This window comes from Nyctereutes procyonoides, unplaced genomic scaffold, assembly GCF_905146905.1.
Source record: "Nyctereutes procyonoides isolate TBG_1078 unplaced genomic scaffold, NYPRO_anot_genome, whole genome shotgun sequence".
In the NCBI taxonomy this organism is placed as follows: Eukaryota; Metazoa; Chordata; class Mammalia; order Carnivora; family Canidae; genus Nyctereutes; species Nyctereutes procyonoides.
In genome coordinates, this window is record NW_026575020.1 from 14,330,092 (window position 1) to 14,345,039 (window position 14,948).

At 47.3% G+C, this 14,948-nt stretch overlaps 1 protein-coding gene across 7 annotated transcripts in view; it reads left to right on the forward strand.

The window, feature by feature from the left end:
* MSI2 (musashi RNA binding protein 2) overlaps positions 1-10,848 on the forward strand; it is a 390,492-nt gene extending 379,644 nt beyond the window's left edge. For 2 of the 7 annotated variants that reach the window (XM_055318531.1, XM_055318545.1), the window contains exons 12-14: positions 3,781-3,989; positions 5,854-5,926; positions 8,365-10,848. In XM_055318531.1, the coding sequence (XP_055174506.1) occupies positions 3,781-3,989; positions 5,854-5,895 (251 nt within the window). In that variant the 3' untranslated portion in view covers positions 5,896-5,926; positions 8,365-10,848. The remainder of the gene's footprint in view (positions 1-3,780; positions 3,990-5,853; positions 5,927-8,364) is intronic. The other 5 variants (XM_055318554.1, XM_055318563.1, XM_055318573.1 and 2 more) reach the window with 3 other exon arrangements.
* Positions 10,849-14,948: the final 4,100 nt, after the last annotated feature.

Below are 14,948 nucleotides of genomic sequence, written 5' to 3' on the forward strand. Positions count from 1 at the left end.
GTCTTCTGACTCCAAGTCCAGTGCTCCTCTCTCTGCACCACAACTGCCTCCCTGAGCGTACCGGCTGCCTGGACCCGGAAAGCCCAGAGGATGCTGGGGACCAGGAGCGAGGGGTGAAGAGGAACTTGCCCAGAATTAAACTACTGGTGGACAAGTAGCCTCATCCCAACCCCTCGCCCTTCACCCTGCCCAGTGAGCCCCCCTACTGCCTGGTGAGGGGCTTGCCCCAGGCCACTTAATGCTCACAGCTTCTGCGGCAGAAATGCCAAGATGTTTGCAAGACTTTGTCCTCTCCTGAGACAGGAATCATGATGTCCCAGTTTATAAATCTCAGCACTGTTTATTCAGCAACACATTCTGAGATCCCCCCCCACACACACACACCCCTAGAGCAGAGCAGTAGACAAGGTACCCTTGCCCATTGAGAGTGAGGTTCCATCCCCTCTTCCCACCCCAATCCTGGCCTGGGGGAGTGGTTTGGCCCCTCCAGATGAGGCTGGGTGCCTGGGGAAAGGCACCTCCACCAAGACACTTCACGGAGCACTGCCTGAGGGCTGACCACCACACAATGCACCCTGGGGTCGGGGGGCTCAGCATCTGCCTCCTCAGCCTGCCCCTCCCTCTGCTCAGGTCACCCAGCTCAGGGAGAGAGAGAGGGTCCTCGAGTGACCCCCCTTTCTGTGTCGCCAGCCCGTGTTCAGTAGGAACTCCCCAGGAGGCAACCCCTTGGTCCCTGATGCCTTCCCCCCGCCAGACAGAAGGAACAGCTACCGACAGACTGCATGCAAAATGGCACTCCCTACTCTTCCCTGGGGGTCAGAGCCATTTGCTTGCCGCGAGCCTGCCCAGAGATGCATGGGTGTCTGGATGGCTTGTCTGGGGACTTTAACCCGCTTTCTGGCGCCGGGGTCTCCTGCCTACCGAAAGACACGGAGGGAATTGCTGGCGGCCGAGCGCGGTGGCCCGACTCCGTGCCCCCAGCCCAGGGCCGGCTGCTTACCTCCTGCCAGCTGCGCCCCCTGGCGGAGACCCACACCCCGCTCCGGCCCGGGGCTGGGGGTGAGCCGCAAGGTGACTTTGAGCAGGGGTGGGGCACCGTGAGGGGCACATGTATGACGATAATGGGACGTGAGTTTTCAGAGCTGTGTTCTGATCGGATGCCTTCAGTGTTGTGACTGAGCAGGGAGGGGCGTCATACGCAGGCTAAGAGGCGCTGCTTATCCTGCTAACCGTGGAATCCCTTTGGCCCCCTGGGCACACAGGCCTGGGGGTAGTAGCTGGGACAGGACGCCAGCACACCGAGGGGGCTGTTTCTGGACGGCAGCCTTCTATGGGCATGCTCCATCCTGTCTCTGAGGCTACTTCTGCTGGCTCCATTAGTCTCTGGGTGGCTCTCCCAGCTGGAGGGAGCCAAGACCCAAACCCCCTTCTCCTAAGACCCTCAATAGGTGGGCCTGCCCACACTCTTCCTGCATCTTCATCTGGCCAGAGGAGCAAGAAGCCAAAAAAAAAAAAAAAAAAAAAAAATCTTTCCATCTTCCACTGCAGGGGGGTCTCCTCCCCTAGCCTCTCTTTACCCTGAAACAGAACTGGCTGGTTACTTTGCATAGCAGGGGTCAGCTGCCAGGCTAAACCCAGAGTTCACTGTCTGAGCTCAGCTCGCTCCATTTTCCCTAGCCCAGAGCAAAGAAAAAAAAAAGTGTTAGACCGAGATAATACCGCCTTTGAATATCTCAGCTTGATATTTGCCTCCATGAGTGAGAAAGGCCAAATGTTATCTGCAAGTTTAATCTTCTGTATTCAGAATTCCTGCCCTCTTTGTCTGCCAGTGCATTCGCAAATCAGCCATTCACTTGCTCTAAGCCTCTGTGATTTTTTTTTCTCTTTAACCTGTTTTTTCCATCTGCTAGTTGACTCATTTCTCAGCTCCTGCTTCCCAGGGGCCTCACTCTAGAGCCTCCTGCCCCAAGGGCACCTGGAGGTATCAGTTTCCCTTTTTCTGTGCTCAGTCACGAGCCAGATGCTGCTTGGTTTGATCTTTGTATCTCTGTGCCCCATCTCAGTCTGCTGCCAGCCTGGCTGGGGTTGCGTGGTCAACCTCTTCCCATCCCCAGCACAGGCGGGTAAAAAATCAATCCACGTTGAGCTCTTCAAGCCCCACCAGATGTGAGGGGACCGCAGGCACAGGTCCCTGGGGCAAGGTCACGGCCAAGAGTGGGGCTGCAGGTGTTAGAGGCAGCTGGTCACTGGACAGAGAGGGAAATGCCACAGGAAGCAGAGGGAGAAGATGGCAGTGAAAAGCGGCGCCTTGGAGCCAAAGTCGTGGAAATAGGCGGTGTCCGGCTTGTCTGGTTCTTCCCCATGGGTTAGCCGCAGCCCCCAAAGTGGCTGGTCCCAGACTCACCTTCAGCTTTCAAAATCAATGAGAACTTACTTTTGCAATTAAAAAATGAATATTCCCCCCATTTTGTAAAGAAAACTGCTGCTAAGGGGAAATGAAAGATGAGACAAAATTTAACCCAGGTGCCGCCGTGGCCCTCACTGAAGAAGGAATGATGGGATTGGGCCGGGGCAGGGTGGCTACAGATGGAGGCCCGGGCGGTGTCTCCTCCCGCTGCCCCTCCTCACCACCACTCTCAGGATCTGTGGCTGTGGTCTCCTCTCTAGAGCACAGGTGCATTCCTAGCTCTTTGTCTCAGTCTGGAGTTTATATGAGGTTAAGAGAGAGCAGCCATTTCAGTCAGATATGCTTTAGCTGTAAATCGGTTCGGTCAGTATGCTCTGCATTCATACTTCTTTGTCTTTTTTTTTTTTAAACGAAAGGAAAAAAAAGTTTAAACCCCCCCTTTCCTTCTACTGCAGGAGGTGAGTGTGTGGGTGTCCTGTAGAACCATTGGCATTCACCCAGCTTCGGCCCCAGTCTCCAGATTTGCCATCCCCACCCCACCCCTCCCTCCATCCCCTGCTCTCCACCCCAGAAGGGGATCCCTTGCCACCATCATTACGGGTTATGTTAAGACGCCCAAATTTTCCATGACATATCCCATCCTCCGACCACGTTCAGTAGTGATGACTTTCATGCAGGGATATAAACGGGGGTGGGGGGAGGAGGTAGCCAGTGGGGGTGGGGGCGGAAAGAGGTTTGGGGGCGGGGAGGACTGGAGATCTTTTTTTGTCTTTTTCTTTTTCCAAAACAAATTTGTCATTTAATGGATCCAAAAACAAACAAACAAGAAAAAAAGTGAAACAAAAAAACAAATTTTTAAATCCCTTCCCCAAAGATTTTTTTTTTTCCTGGACACAAATTGCTTTGTTTCCTGTCACGTTTTAATATCAATATTAACACAATGTGTAGTCTAAAACTAGTTCCTTTGTAGTTTGCATGGGATGTGAATGCTGTCTCAACGTGCCCAGATCTAGACAAGACTGCATGAGCACCAATTCAGATGTGAAAACAAATCTCTCTCTCTCTCTTTTCCTCTCTCTCTTCCATATATATCTCTATTTCTATTGTGATAATTTGGTGGGCAGTGAAGCACCTCCGGTTGGTTGCCGTAGTGTGTTGAATGATTGTTTTTTTATTCTCTCTATTTTTGGAGCTCCGAGCTTCTTAGTAGTAGCCTGGGCTGAGTATTCTTGAGTCCCTGCTAATGTTTTCGCATGGCCTTGGTTGAGTGTTAGAAGTTGGGCCTCAGCTGTTTTTCTCGAGTGTTTGGCTTGTAATGACCGGTGCATGCCTGGCTTCTGGCCTCATACCCAGCTCTATTCTCTGCACACCAGTCCTGAATAGCTACAGTGCTCAACCGAATTTTGGCGCGCCCGCTTCCCCGGCAGGCTCCAACCCCGCGCGGCCCGGAGGCTTCCCGGGGGCCAACAGCCCAGGACCTGTCGCCGACCTGTACGGCCCTGCCAGCCAGGACTCCGGAGTGGGGAATTACATAAGTGCGGCCAGCCCACAGCCGGGCTCGGGCTTCGGCCACGGCATAGCTGTAAGTACCTCCCTCCCCTGCCCTCCCGCTGCCTCCTCCTTTCCCACCTGTCTCTCCTGGGAGAGGGGACCAGAAGAGCCCGGGGTTGGGGGCCGAGGAGAGGACAGTGGGTTGCCCCACCCCATCCACATTCCATCAGCCACCTAGGGCTGTTTAAGTTTTTCTTGAGCCACCAGCACGTGATGGAGTGGAAGGAGCGTGGGCAGGTCAGGTTCAGGTCCCCACTCCAGACCCTCGGTCCATGCAACCTTGAGCCTCTTATATAATCCTATAATCCGTCAGAATTTCACTTCCCTGGCTGCAGAATGACAATAAATACACCTCCCTCCAAAGGTGGTGTGAGAATTAATGGAAATAGGATACGTCACCTGCTACCACATAATAGGCCCTCGGCATCAGCACCCCCTGCTTGATCCCCCTGCCTTCTGGAGACAACCATGTGGGCTGGGACTTGAGGAGCTTGGGAATATCCCCACACACACCTCAGGATAGCAGCCTTGGTCAGTAGAGTCCCCGGGCCTGAGGTCCAGAGGCGGCACTTGGCCCTGGGACACAGTGTGGGGTTCATGCTCCCTCCCAGGTGGTTTCCTTTGCTAATGTTTCTTCCAGTTTCCAGGTTCCAAGTAAGTTCCCATTTGTGTTCTTTAGCTGCAGCCCCGCAAAGGCCAGATGCATTTGATATTTGTAATGCTCTGTGGTTCTATAATCTAACTAATCCAGGCAATGGAAATTTGCTTAACAGATTTGCATGCTGTTTTCAGATTGTATTGTTCTTCCCCTCCTGGTGTGTGTGAGCATGAATGTGCCTGAGCCCACTCGCTCGCTGTCCCTTCCATTCGGGAAACAGAAATTTGGCCCCCCTCCATTCCAGCCAACCTCAGCATTTTGGAGGCAGTTTGGTTTGGGGCTCAGATGGGAGTGTCTGCTGTTCCAGGTCCTGTCCCTGACAGGAGAACCCTGCCCCGGGGGCTGAGCTGGAGAGAACAGAGCAAGTGCAGACAGTCCGGGCCACCAGGGCACCCGTTCCCTGCCCACCTCCCACCCCAGCAGTGGAAAACACACACACACACACACACACACACACACACACACACAGAGGTACATGCACACACGCTCTCACGCACTCACTTGAGGGTACACCCATACACTCAACACACACATGCACACTCTTTCTCTCACATACTGCCTTACACACACACATGCACATTGCTGCCACCCCTGGCCTGTGCAGTCTAGGTCCATATGATTTCACTCCAAAGCCAATATCACTTAAGTCAGTAGTCTGATGAGTCAAATCCCCTCAGATGAGCTGTAGTACCAAATCCAGAGTATTATTATTCAGTTTAGAGCTGCATCAATTTGGGAGAACATCTATCACCACGTAGAGCACAACTTATTTCCATTGCCAACGCCCAGAAACACAGACCCTATTTGTTCTTGAAAACCTGGTTCTCTTGACCTCTGTGCTGTGGCGCCTTTCTGGAATGACCACACGTGGCATCACGTTTTGTCTGTGCAAGGGCTCGCTTTCTCCCCAGCTGGAGCTGTCGGGACAGTGGGCAGAGACCCTGGTTATCTTTGCCCTCCGGGGTTCAGGGCAGCAGCGCCCACCATCCTGGGCACAGGCCTCCCCTTCCCAACAGGGACACACCCCCTGTGCCTCTGGCTTGGGGTGGGAAGTGGGGGCTGGAGGGCCCGGAGCTGGGGAGGATGGCCTCCGGGCCCCTTGTGGCGCAGTGTCTCAGAATTACATATTCATGCTGGCAACCACGGTCTAGTCCTAGAGATAATTTCCTTTCCCAGAATATGACAATCTGTTCCCATGTATAGCGTGCTGATGACCTTAACAATTGTGCAATTTTAGGGACCTTTGATTGCAACGGCCTTTACAAATGGATACCATTGAGCAGGTGCTTCTGTTGCCATCCCACTCTGAGGTATTACCTTCTCTGCCCTGTGTCTCCGCCCTGCCGGGCGTGTCGTACATGTATGCACGCTCGCATGCAAGTACGCACGGGCCCTGGTCTCATCGCGCCAACACCTCTCTCTCCTCTTTCCCAACCCCTTTTCGGGGGGGTGGGGGCAAAAAATCCAGTCGTTTATTCTCTCATCCCTTTCTACAGCTTTGATCATGACCCTCACCTTTTTTTTAACTTTTTTTTTTCTTCTTGATTTGGTTCTTTTGATTCCTTTTCTTGATCTTCCCCACCCCTCATCTTTCTCCATCTTGAAATACAATCAAGAGCATAGGAAACTGGAAGGTGATCTGGTGCTGTACCTGTCCCAGGGGGCCAGAGGCAGGAGAATCCTGGCCTTTGGCCATGGCTGAGGGTGGGGGCCGGGGCGGGGGCCAGCCCTCTGGGGTCCTGTGAGATGGCCTTTCAGGTCCCTGGGCCCTTTTAGTCTACCAGAGCTCGCTGGCTTCAACTGGTGGGGTTCATGCGGTCAAACAGCCAGACTCCATCTTTTAGTGAAAAGAAAACATTTTTGCCAGTAACTACTGAGTAATTATCCAGATTACCGCACGAAAAGCAAATTAAATTAACGACATCACCTGCGTAACGTGGATTTGGATCCCTGCCAGTTTCCTAACCTTTTAAACTGAGCTCAAGTTAATTAAACATTTTTTTTCAAATCACTCTGATGGGGATATGGAAGGGGTGGAGTGGAGAAGGGGAGATGGGGGCAGTCAGTGAAGGAGCCTCTTGCCACAGTGTCATTGGAACATGAGTATCTTGCTCTTGGGAAGAACCCCGAGAAGGAAGAGGGGTTCTCTTAGGAAACCTAAGTGCATACTGTGTTAGCACAGTTTGGGGGCTTGAAACGTGGGTCTGTCTCTCTGGAAGAGGGAGGATGACAGCGGAGGGTGGGAATGGGTCCCAGCTGGGGCATAAGTGCCTTTCTCTCTGGGAGTGGGGACATAGGAGAAGAAAGGCTGGAGATGGACTTGCCACTTTGGTTTGCAGTACGTAGGACACCTCTCATAGAGGGGGGTTTACTCTAGGCCCTCAAGTCAGCCAGGACTCTCTAGGATGGGCCCAGTTGGGGGACCAGATTGAGTTGAGCTCCATAAATCTCCTTTGGATTTCTCTAATGTTGCTGCTAAGGAATCACCTCAACTAATGCAACTGCCTCTCTTAACCAAATAAACCCCGTGTGTGAATTCTCGCCACGCCTCACCTCCATTTCCCTTCGAGCACTGACCCAGCCATTGCTGGCCAGAGCCAGAGGCCACTAACAGTTTGAAGGAGAGCTACTCACTACTAATTAATCTGGGCTTGGGGGACCAGGGGAGGTAGGGTTCCTCAGAGAACAAAGTGGACTGTTGACTCCAAGAACTCGGGATTGGAGGTGGCTCTGGCCCTTTGTGGAGTCAGATGAGGAAGGGATGAAACAGCTACCAGGCACAGCAGATCCCTGCAAGGTCAGACACCACACTGCCCATGCCCTCTCTCTTAGAAATGAGGGCAGAATAGGGCTTCCCACCACAGCCTGCCCTCTAAGGCCACTGTGGGAATGAGGGAAGAGCATCCAGCCCATCCTCAGCATCCAGCTAGAGGAACCTGTTCTCGCAGGAGAACATAGCCTAGAGAGTGGTGGTAACACCCGACCCCCCTCCAAAACAGATAAAGTGAGCCAACTGAGTGACATGTTGGAACCAAAACACACACGTTGTCCCTAACAGAGGCTTCATTCTCTGCCATTTAGTGCCATCCACAGAGGAGACACTCATGGTTGATTCAGGGAGACTCAGCAAGTCTGGGAGTCCTGGGCCTGTTTTTATTTCCTGTAACCAAAGCTGGTTATTTGTTGCATATGTTTTTCCCTGACCTTGAGTCCTTGATGTGAAATATCATTTTTTTTTATTTTTTAAAATTCGCATTCTCAGTTATTGGCAGTCATTGACAGTATCAGATAAAGCAGTTTTTTTTTTTTTTAACATTTAGCTTTGAAAACCAGAAGTGTAACCAGATTTTTTAAAAAAAAAAAGTATCACTCATCAGTTTGCAGTTCACCAGTGTAGCCGAAAACCCAGCATGGCCACATTTGCTGACCACATTTCCTGCCATTACCCCCAAGAATCCAACAGTACAGTATCAGATCAGCAAAATAGCAAGCCAGCAAAATGAGTCGCAGAGCTGTCTGCTCCCCAGTGTCAGGGTGGCAAAGATGTTAGATTTCCCAAGCCATGATCCCAGTAAGCTGTGAGCCTGGCTGTTTCCAGACATACTCAGGAGCCCAACGCAGTCGTACTTTGAAAGCACTAGTGAAAAAGTTGGAATGAATAGTACGTTTGCCTGACACGTCTTCTCTCTTCTCCTGCTTCCCACTTTATGTTCTCCTCTGGGCACCCCCGACCTTCCGCACCCTGCAGAGCATACCTGGATGTCCAGGCAAGACTGGGCGAAGTTTCTGAGTGGCCCTTTGTTTAGGTGATGTCATCAGACCTGGACCCCCACCAGCCTCACTCCCCATCCCAACCAGAGATGGCTCACTTCGGATCGAGGGTTGACTACATCTCATCATCTCACGAATCTGCTGTAATATAAGACAACAGCTTTTAAATGTGTATATAACCCATGATTTTGGTTTTGTTTTGTTTTTCTTGATGGTTTCCCTTCCTCTTCTCTCTTCCTCCCTTCTCCTTTTAAATCTCTTCGAATCACATTTGGTAGTGATTTTGACTTAGTCCTGTAGTCATATAGCTTTAATATCTAGTTGAAAGCTAATCATAGTATAATTGTTATATTAAGGTATTATTTTTTTCTTAAAAAGATTATTATTATTATTATTTTTTTGCTCGTTTTGATTCTGTTCTCACTTTTAAAGGATGCTGAGATGGTAATATTACTCTCAATATTTTGGTACCAATTCTGAGACTGTATGGATTTTCTGGTGGAGCTTGTGCACCCACGGAGCGGGAGGTGGGCATAAACTTTCTCCTTTGCGTCGTATAAGAAGTGAGATGTAGTAGGCTAATTAACAGACTCTATAGCAGTTCTTTTTTGTGACGTCTCTTTGTTAACCTAAGTATATCTATTTTCGGCAATAAGGTAAGGACGACAGTGTTTTGAGTGTCCTCCTTTTCTATAAGTGCTTTTTTTCTGTTGAAAGAGGTGATATTATAAGGTTTTTTGAAATTGTGAATTCTAAAAAAGAAGCGTTGTAAATACAATTCCATTAACTACATAGAAACTATTAAGAAAGAGAGAATCAAAAATATTTTTGTGAGGGAGTCGGTCCCAGGCAGTTGGATGCTCTGTGGAAGGAGGAGGGGAAGGCATGATAACCAAGTCAGTTCCCAGGCGGAAGGATACCCCGCTGCCAGGACGACCCCCCCGGGAAAAGTTAGAACACTGTTTAGCTCCTTCTGTCTGTGTGATAGACCTAAGAACTGTATTAGTGTCATACCAGCATATTAACCTCTCGTCTGTGCACAGCTTCAAATGTTACCGTCTAGTTAGATTTTTATTTAAAATATGAAAAACTGCTTTTCCCAAGACGTTTTTTAAAAAACAAAGCTACAATTTTAATATTTAACATATTTAAAGTTTCAAAGCACACCTGTTTGGCTTGGGTGGGGAGGGGTGGGGGGACATTCTTTTTCAGTCTTAATTTTTAAATATTTGATCATTTTCTATTGTCCAACCATTTCAGCACCTCCAAAGGTCCCTAGGACACTTTGCCTCTCTTTGCTCCCCTGCCCCCCACCGGCCCCCCCTCAGCTCCAGGGGGGCCCCCCTCCGGCCAGGGGCAGATAAGCCTGCATTAATGAAACCTTTTCTCCATTCACTTCCTATTTACAAATTAGGAAAGCAACCTTTTTGGTTTATATATTTTTTTTAATACCTCAGTGCTGCAAGTATCACCAGAGAGGCTATGGAAGAATTTTTTTTTTAATTTATTGTAGATGTAAACAGAATTTTAAAAATAAAAAAGTATAAACATCGCTGCACTGTGACTGGTGGGAAAAACACAGTTTCCTGTTTGCACATGTTTAACATTTGGCTGTTATAATATATGGTCCTCAGTTGGGGAAAGATACTTATGATGAAGGATATTTTTTAATTTAACTTTTTTTTAATATTGGTAATAGGTCGGCAACAGCAACTATAGAAGTACAACTCAATAGATGGCATTAAAACCTATTGTAGTGTGGATAGATATTTTTTCTTTTTTAAAATGTGATATTGACGTTTTATTAATATTTTTTAAATTGTTACGTTTATAAATTTGGTACTTAAGGCACAGCCAGTATGAGACACTGAATGCGACATTTATTATAAAGAGCTGCTGCACTCCTACTATTTTTATAAATTTTACTAACAAAGTAGACTAATGTAGACCTTCACAGACATGGTAGGGCAAAAGCCTCTTCAGACAAAAGGCTCCAAAATGCTAACTCAGAAAGAAATAAATAAAGCCTTTTTCAATTCCAATTAAACAGCAACGACATTTAAAAAAAAAAAAAAATCCTGTTTTTCCAATTAAATGTTCGGTTGTTTGGTGAGGGTTTTTTGGTTTTGTTTTGTTTTCTTTCTTTCTTTCTTTCTTTCTTTCTTTCTTTCTTTCTTTCTTTCTATCTCCAAACAACCAAGTTAAGTAAAATGCTGGGCGCTTTTAAAATATCAAAACTTGTTCAAGTGATACAATAACAAAATAGAAGTTTTATTAAAAAAAGAAAAAAGACAATAAATTCCCAGAAATTCAGTGTCTAGACTAGGGAATTTAATTACTATTTTGTCCATGTTGGTGATGTACTGTATACCCTTCCTTTCTCTGCATCCCCTGTCACCTCATAGAAGAACTCTTTGTTGATCACTGTCTGTTAATAATGTATAAAATGGCTATCTCGTAAGTGTGCTGTCCTGGTACTAGTGTAGTGACTTTTTTTCTTCTCTTTCTTCTAGTACATATTGATAGGTATAACGTAATTAAGGTTTAAAAAAAATTAGACATAGTTATTCAGATTTAGGACCAGTAAGGATAGAACTTTCTCTTATTTATGAAAAAAAATGCTAATAATTTTGGGGCAGTTTTTTCCTTTCGATTTTTTGTTTTTCAATTTCAACTTTTTATTTTATTTTTGCTGATCTGATGTGGTTTCAACTAACCCAAGGTCTCATGATGTTCAAATGCCGGCAGACTCTACGGCGTTTTGTAGATTCCCACCCCCCCAACTGTGAAGGGGTGTGCCATACTACCTTAAATGCTAATGCTAGATATGCAAAACTGGATTTTTTTAATTTATTTTTTAAAAGAGGGAGGCATGGTATATTAAAATGATTTTACTAAGAGAAAAAAATATTTTTTTAAGAATGCTCAGAAGAAATTGATAATCTGTGTGAATATGTTTTAGATGTTTATAATACCTTTTGAAGAGACCCAGTAGCCCATAGCACAAATCTCGTGGAAATCTGATATGTTTTAATGTGGCTACCTAGGTTAAGGTTCACGTTAGTCCCCCCCATTCATCTAGAAGTCCATTTTGAAAGATTTTTGTAAATTATTTTAGCACTGATGTTCAGCCTTGTCTTTGTTTCAGTTAAGCTCAATGGCGAACATGGGAACCACCTTTCGCCTTCCCTGGGGGAGAAACCCTCTTGGCTGATGGCTTTCCCCCCCGGAATCACGAAATAGCCACCGGGTGACTTTCTGGCTTCCAGATCCATCTGCCTGGGACCCCAGAACTCCTCTCCTCCCGAGCAGAGGGGAGTGAGTGACGTTAGCTCCCGGACCCATTCCTGGTTCTACCCGGACGTGGAGCTGACGGGGATGACCGAGCCTCCGGTCCCCTCCCCAGGAGCCTTCTCAGCCCTGGTTTGTGGCCTTCCTCACACCCACTGGGAAAACCAGACAGACTCGCTTTCTATCCCAGTCGCTCATTGGCTTGATTCAAACGAAGCCCCGACAGGCCTTTGCGTTTCTACCCTTCATAACCTTCATCCCAATTTGAACTTGTAGCTTGGACTTTAAGGTAGCATGGCTCTATTGCTGTCAATTTAATGTCTCACTGCACAGCAATTCACAGCCAGTGAATGTTACACACATCTTGCTAGACTAGTATAAAAATCATTGGGTAATTGTTGGTTCTAATGACCTGAAAGGTGTTCAGTTTTTGTTTTCAGTTTTTTTGTTTTGTTTTTGGGTTGGGTTGGGGTTTTTTGGTTTTTAGGGGGTTTTTTGGCGGGGGGGGGTTCTTTTTTCATTTGGGGATTATGGGAAAAAAATTTTTTTTGGTTCCATATAGAAAAACAAAACCTATTTTGATCTTTAGTGCAAACGAGGGCTAGGGACTTAGCCACCACCACCACCACACTGCTTCATCCTGCCATTCGCTCACTGCAGCATAATCAAGAATAAAGCAATATAGTTTACTACATTTTTTATTGAAGGTCAGCCATGCTTTCTGTATTATATTGCATATGAAATTGTTTACAAAAGAAACACTAACTCATACTTCTCTTTATCGGTTGGGAGTGGCACGCAGGGACAGAGGGAGACTGGGGGGGTGGGGGGGAGCGGGGGAGAATGTGCTTTCTTGAATGTGCTTCACCAGCCCAGCCGGGCTAACTTCCAAGGAAGAGAAGGGAGGGAGGTGGGAGGCGGTGGGGGGGTGAGCAGAGGGACCCAGGCTGGGAAGCACATTGGAGAGAGACACCACCGGTAGGCTCCTCTGCCTTCACCCTAAGCAGAAACGCAGCAGAATCAGCTCAGCCCAGTCCTGGGCACAGACACTACACAAGGAGATGCTGTACGTTAAGCAATACTTTAATACTGTAATATGTTTGTTTTCCTTTTTTTCTTTTTTTAACCAAAAAAAAAAATAAGTAAACTAAAACAAGAAATATATATAATAAAACCCACCCCTCTGGGGAAGCAACCTTAATTCAAACACTTGGCTTTCAAATAATCAGAATGTATTGTCTCAGACAGGATTTCATTTCCGGGAGGCAGGGGCACGAGGGGGGCGGGGGATGGGGTCTGAGAGACAAAAGTTCCAGAGCCTCCCTAGAAGGCTCTCTGCTACTGTATTCTGTACATACTGTACCATCCTGTGTGGAATCTGTGAGTGTCCTCTTGAGTAGCGTGGGCTAGCCAATCTGCCGTTCATGGTGTATTGTAAACTCGGAATTCCATATGTAATAGGATGCAAGTCTAAGCGTTTCATGTGGACATAAATGTATCTAAATAAAACTTTCCCTAGCACTGTGGCTGACCTCACCCTTACTTTTATACTTTAGTATGAAACTGATGACAACTTTGGTAGTGAGTATTTTTTTTATATATATACATATATATGTATCTATATATATATATATCTCAAGCATCTTTCAGGTCTTTGTGTGTGGCTTTCTTAAAGCCCTGTTGTAAAAAATTACTATGTGGATGGCAGTCTCTCACATCACAGATGTGGAAAGTATAATTTTATATTTGTATTTTCAAATAAATAAGTTTGTGAAAGGTTTCCATCCTCTACTGTGGTCCAGAAATCAATGTGTTTGTCTGACAAAAAAAAAAAATAAAATACAATAAACTGTTTTGAACAGAGTTGTTTGGTGTTCTTTCACTTGCAGAAGAGGGCTCGGCTCGGGGTTAGCTGTTTGGTTTTTGGGGGGCTGTCACCAATCATACCTGCCTCCCCTCAACGCTTAGCACCAGTGTTGGCCACACCACCCCCAGTGGAGAAGAAGCCCTTCCACCTGTCCCCAGGGAGCTGATGGAACATTTTTATGAAGTGACAAGAGAGCACTGCTGTGGAAGAACAGGCTGCAGAACTCCTCAGAACCCTTGGGTGGTCAGGGAGCCAACGCCAAAGGTCCTGTGAGATCATGGGATCCGGAACCGCAGATGTGTGTCAGAGTTAAGTGGTTGTCCAGGTTGCTGGCCTCAGCAACAGCCTGCAGGAGAAGGCACAGAATCAATTCCATGGTCCTCACGTAGGAGTCTGAAAGGGTATCAGGAAGCCCAGCCTTTGCCCTCACAGTCAAAGTCTTGCTTCGTGAAAAGAATTGTGTAGGATCACAAAATTAAAGGTCTAGAAAAATAGATCATCTATGATACTTCTGCTTTCTATCAAATAGTTGAGAGAAAAGAACTGAGACACAGTTCATTGAGGGCAAGCTCCAAGACTTGGTGGTAGCAGTCAAGACATGGCCAGAACCAGAGGGATTCCCTGGGTTTTAAGCTCTGGTGATAAAAGCCAAGCCTCCGGGTTTGTATGGGATGGAGCTTCCCATAAAGGCTTCCTCAGAGTGCTGGCCTGGCCACGCTGGGCCCCTCCTCCAGTGTCCTGTCTCCTGCTCATTTCAGCTTCTTTATCGAATGGACATTTCTGCTACACAAAGGTCCAAGAAGAGAAAACAGAAGGTGTCTCTTTCTGTCTGAGACTGGAGATAGGAGACTCTGGTGCTAGGCCCAGCTCTTATATCCACAGGCAAAGCATCAGCACTCAGGGTCTTGTGAACCTTGAGGACAGCAGAGTATAACCTCCGCCACCCCACAGAAATGAGAGCTCAGGTGAAAAATTCCTTTTAGGAATTTGGAGAGGAGTAGGCCAGAGGCATGAACTTCATCCTCATCCTGCTCGCTCAATTCCTCCCAGAAACCTAGGGAGAGAGTAGGGGATAAGGGCATCAACTGTATGCTAGTGAGGCCCACACGTGGTTGGGCTGGTCTTTGTGTGTTATGTGACTGTCTACATTTTAATGTTCAGGGAGGACAGGTGATTTGCCCTCGGTCCTATGACTGCTCAATGGCAGAACTGAGCTGTCATCCCCAGGACATCCTGCTGGTCTCAAGCCTGGTGACACGTGTCAGCCAAAGTGTTGAGTGTAACTGGCTGGGTTTGGGGAAAGCACTCAAACCGAAATGCCTAAATGTCCCCTAAAAAGAGGCAGAAAAATACCAATCTAGAGAAAAACAAACTTTCAGGGGAAAACACTAAAAATACTAAAT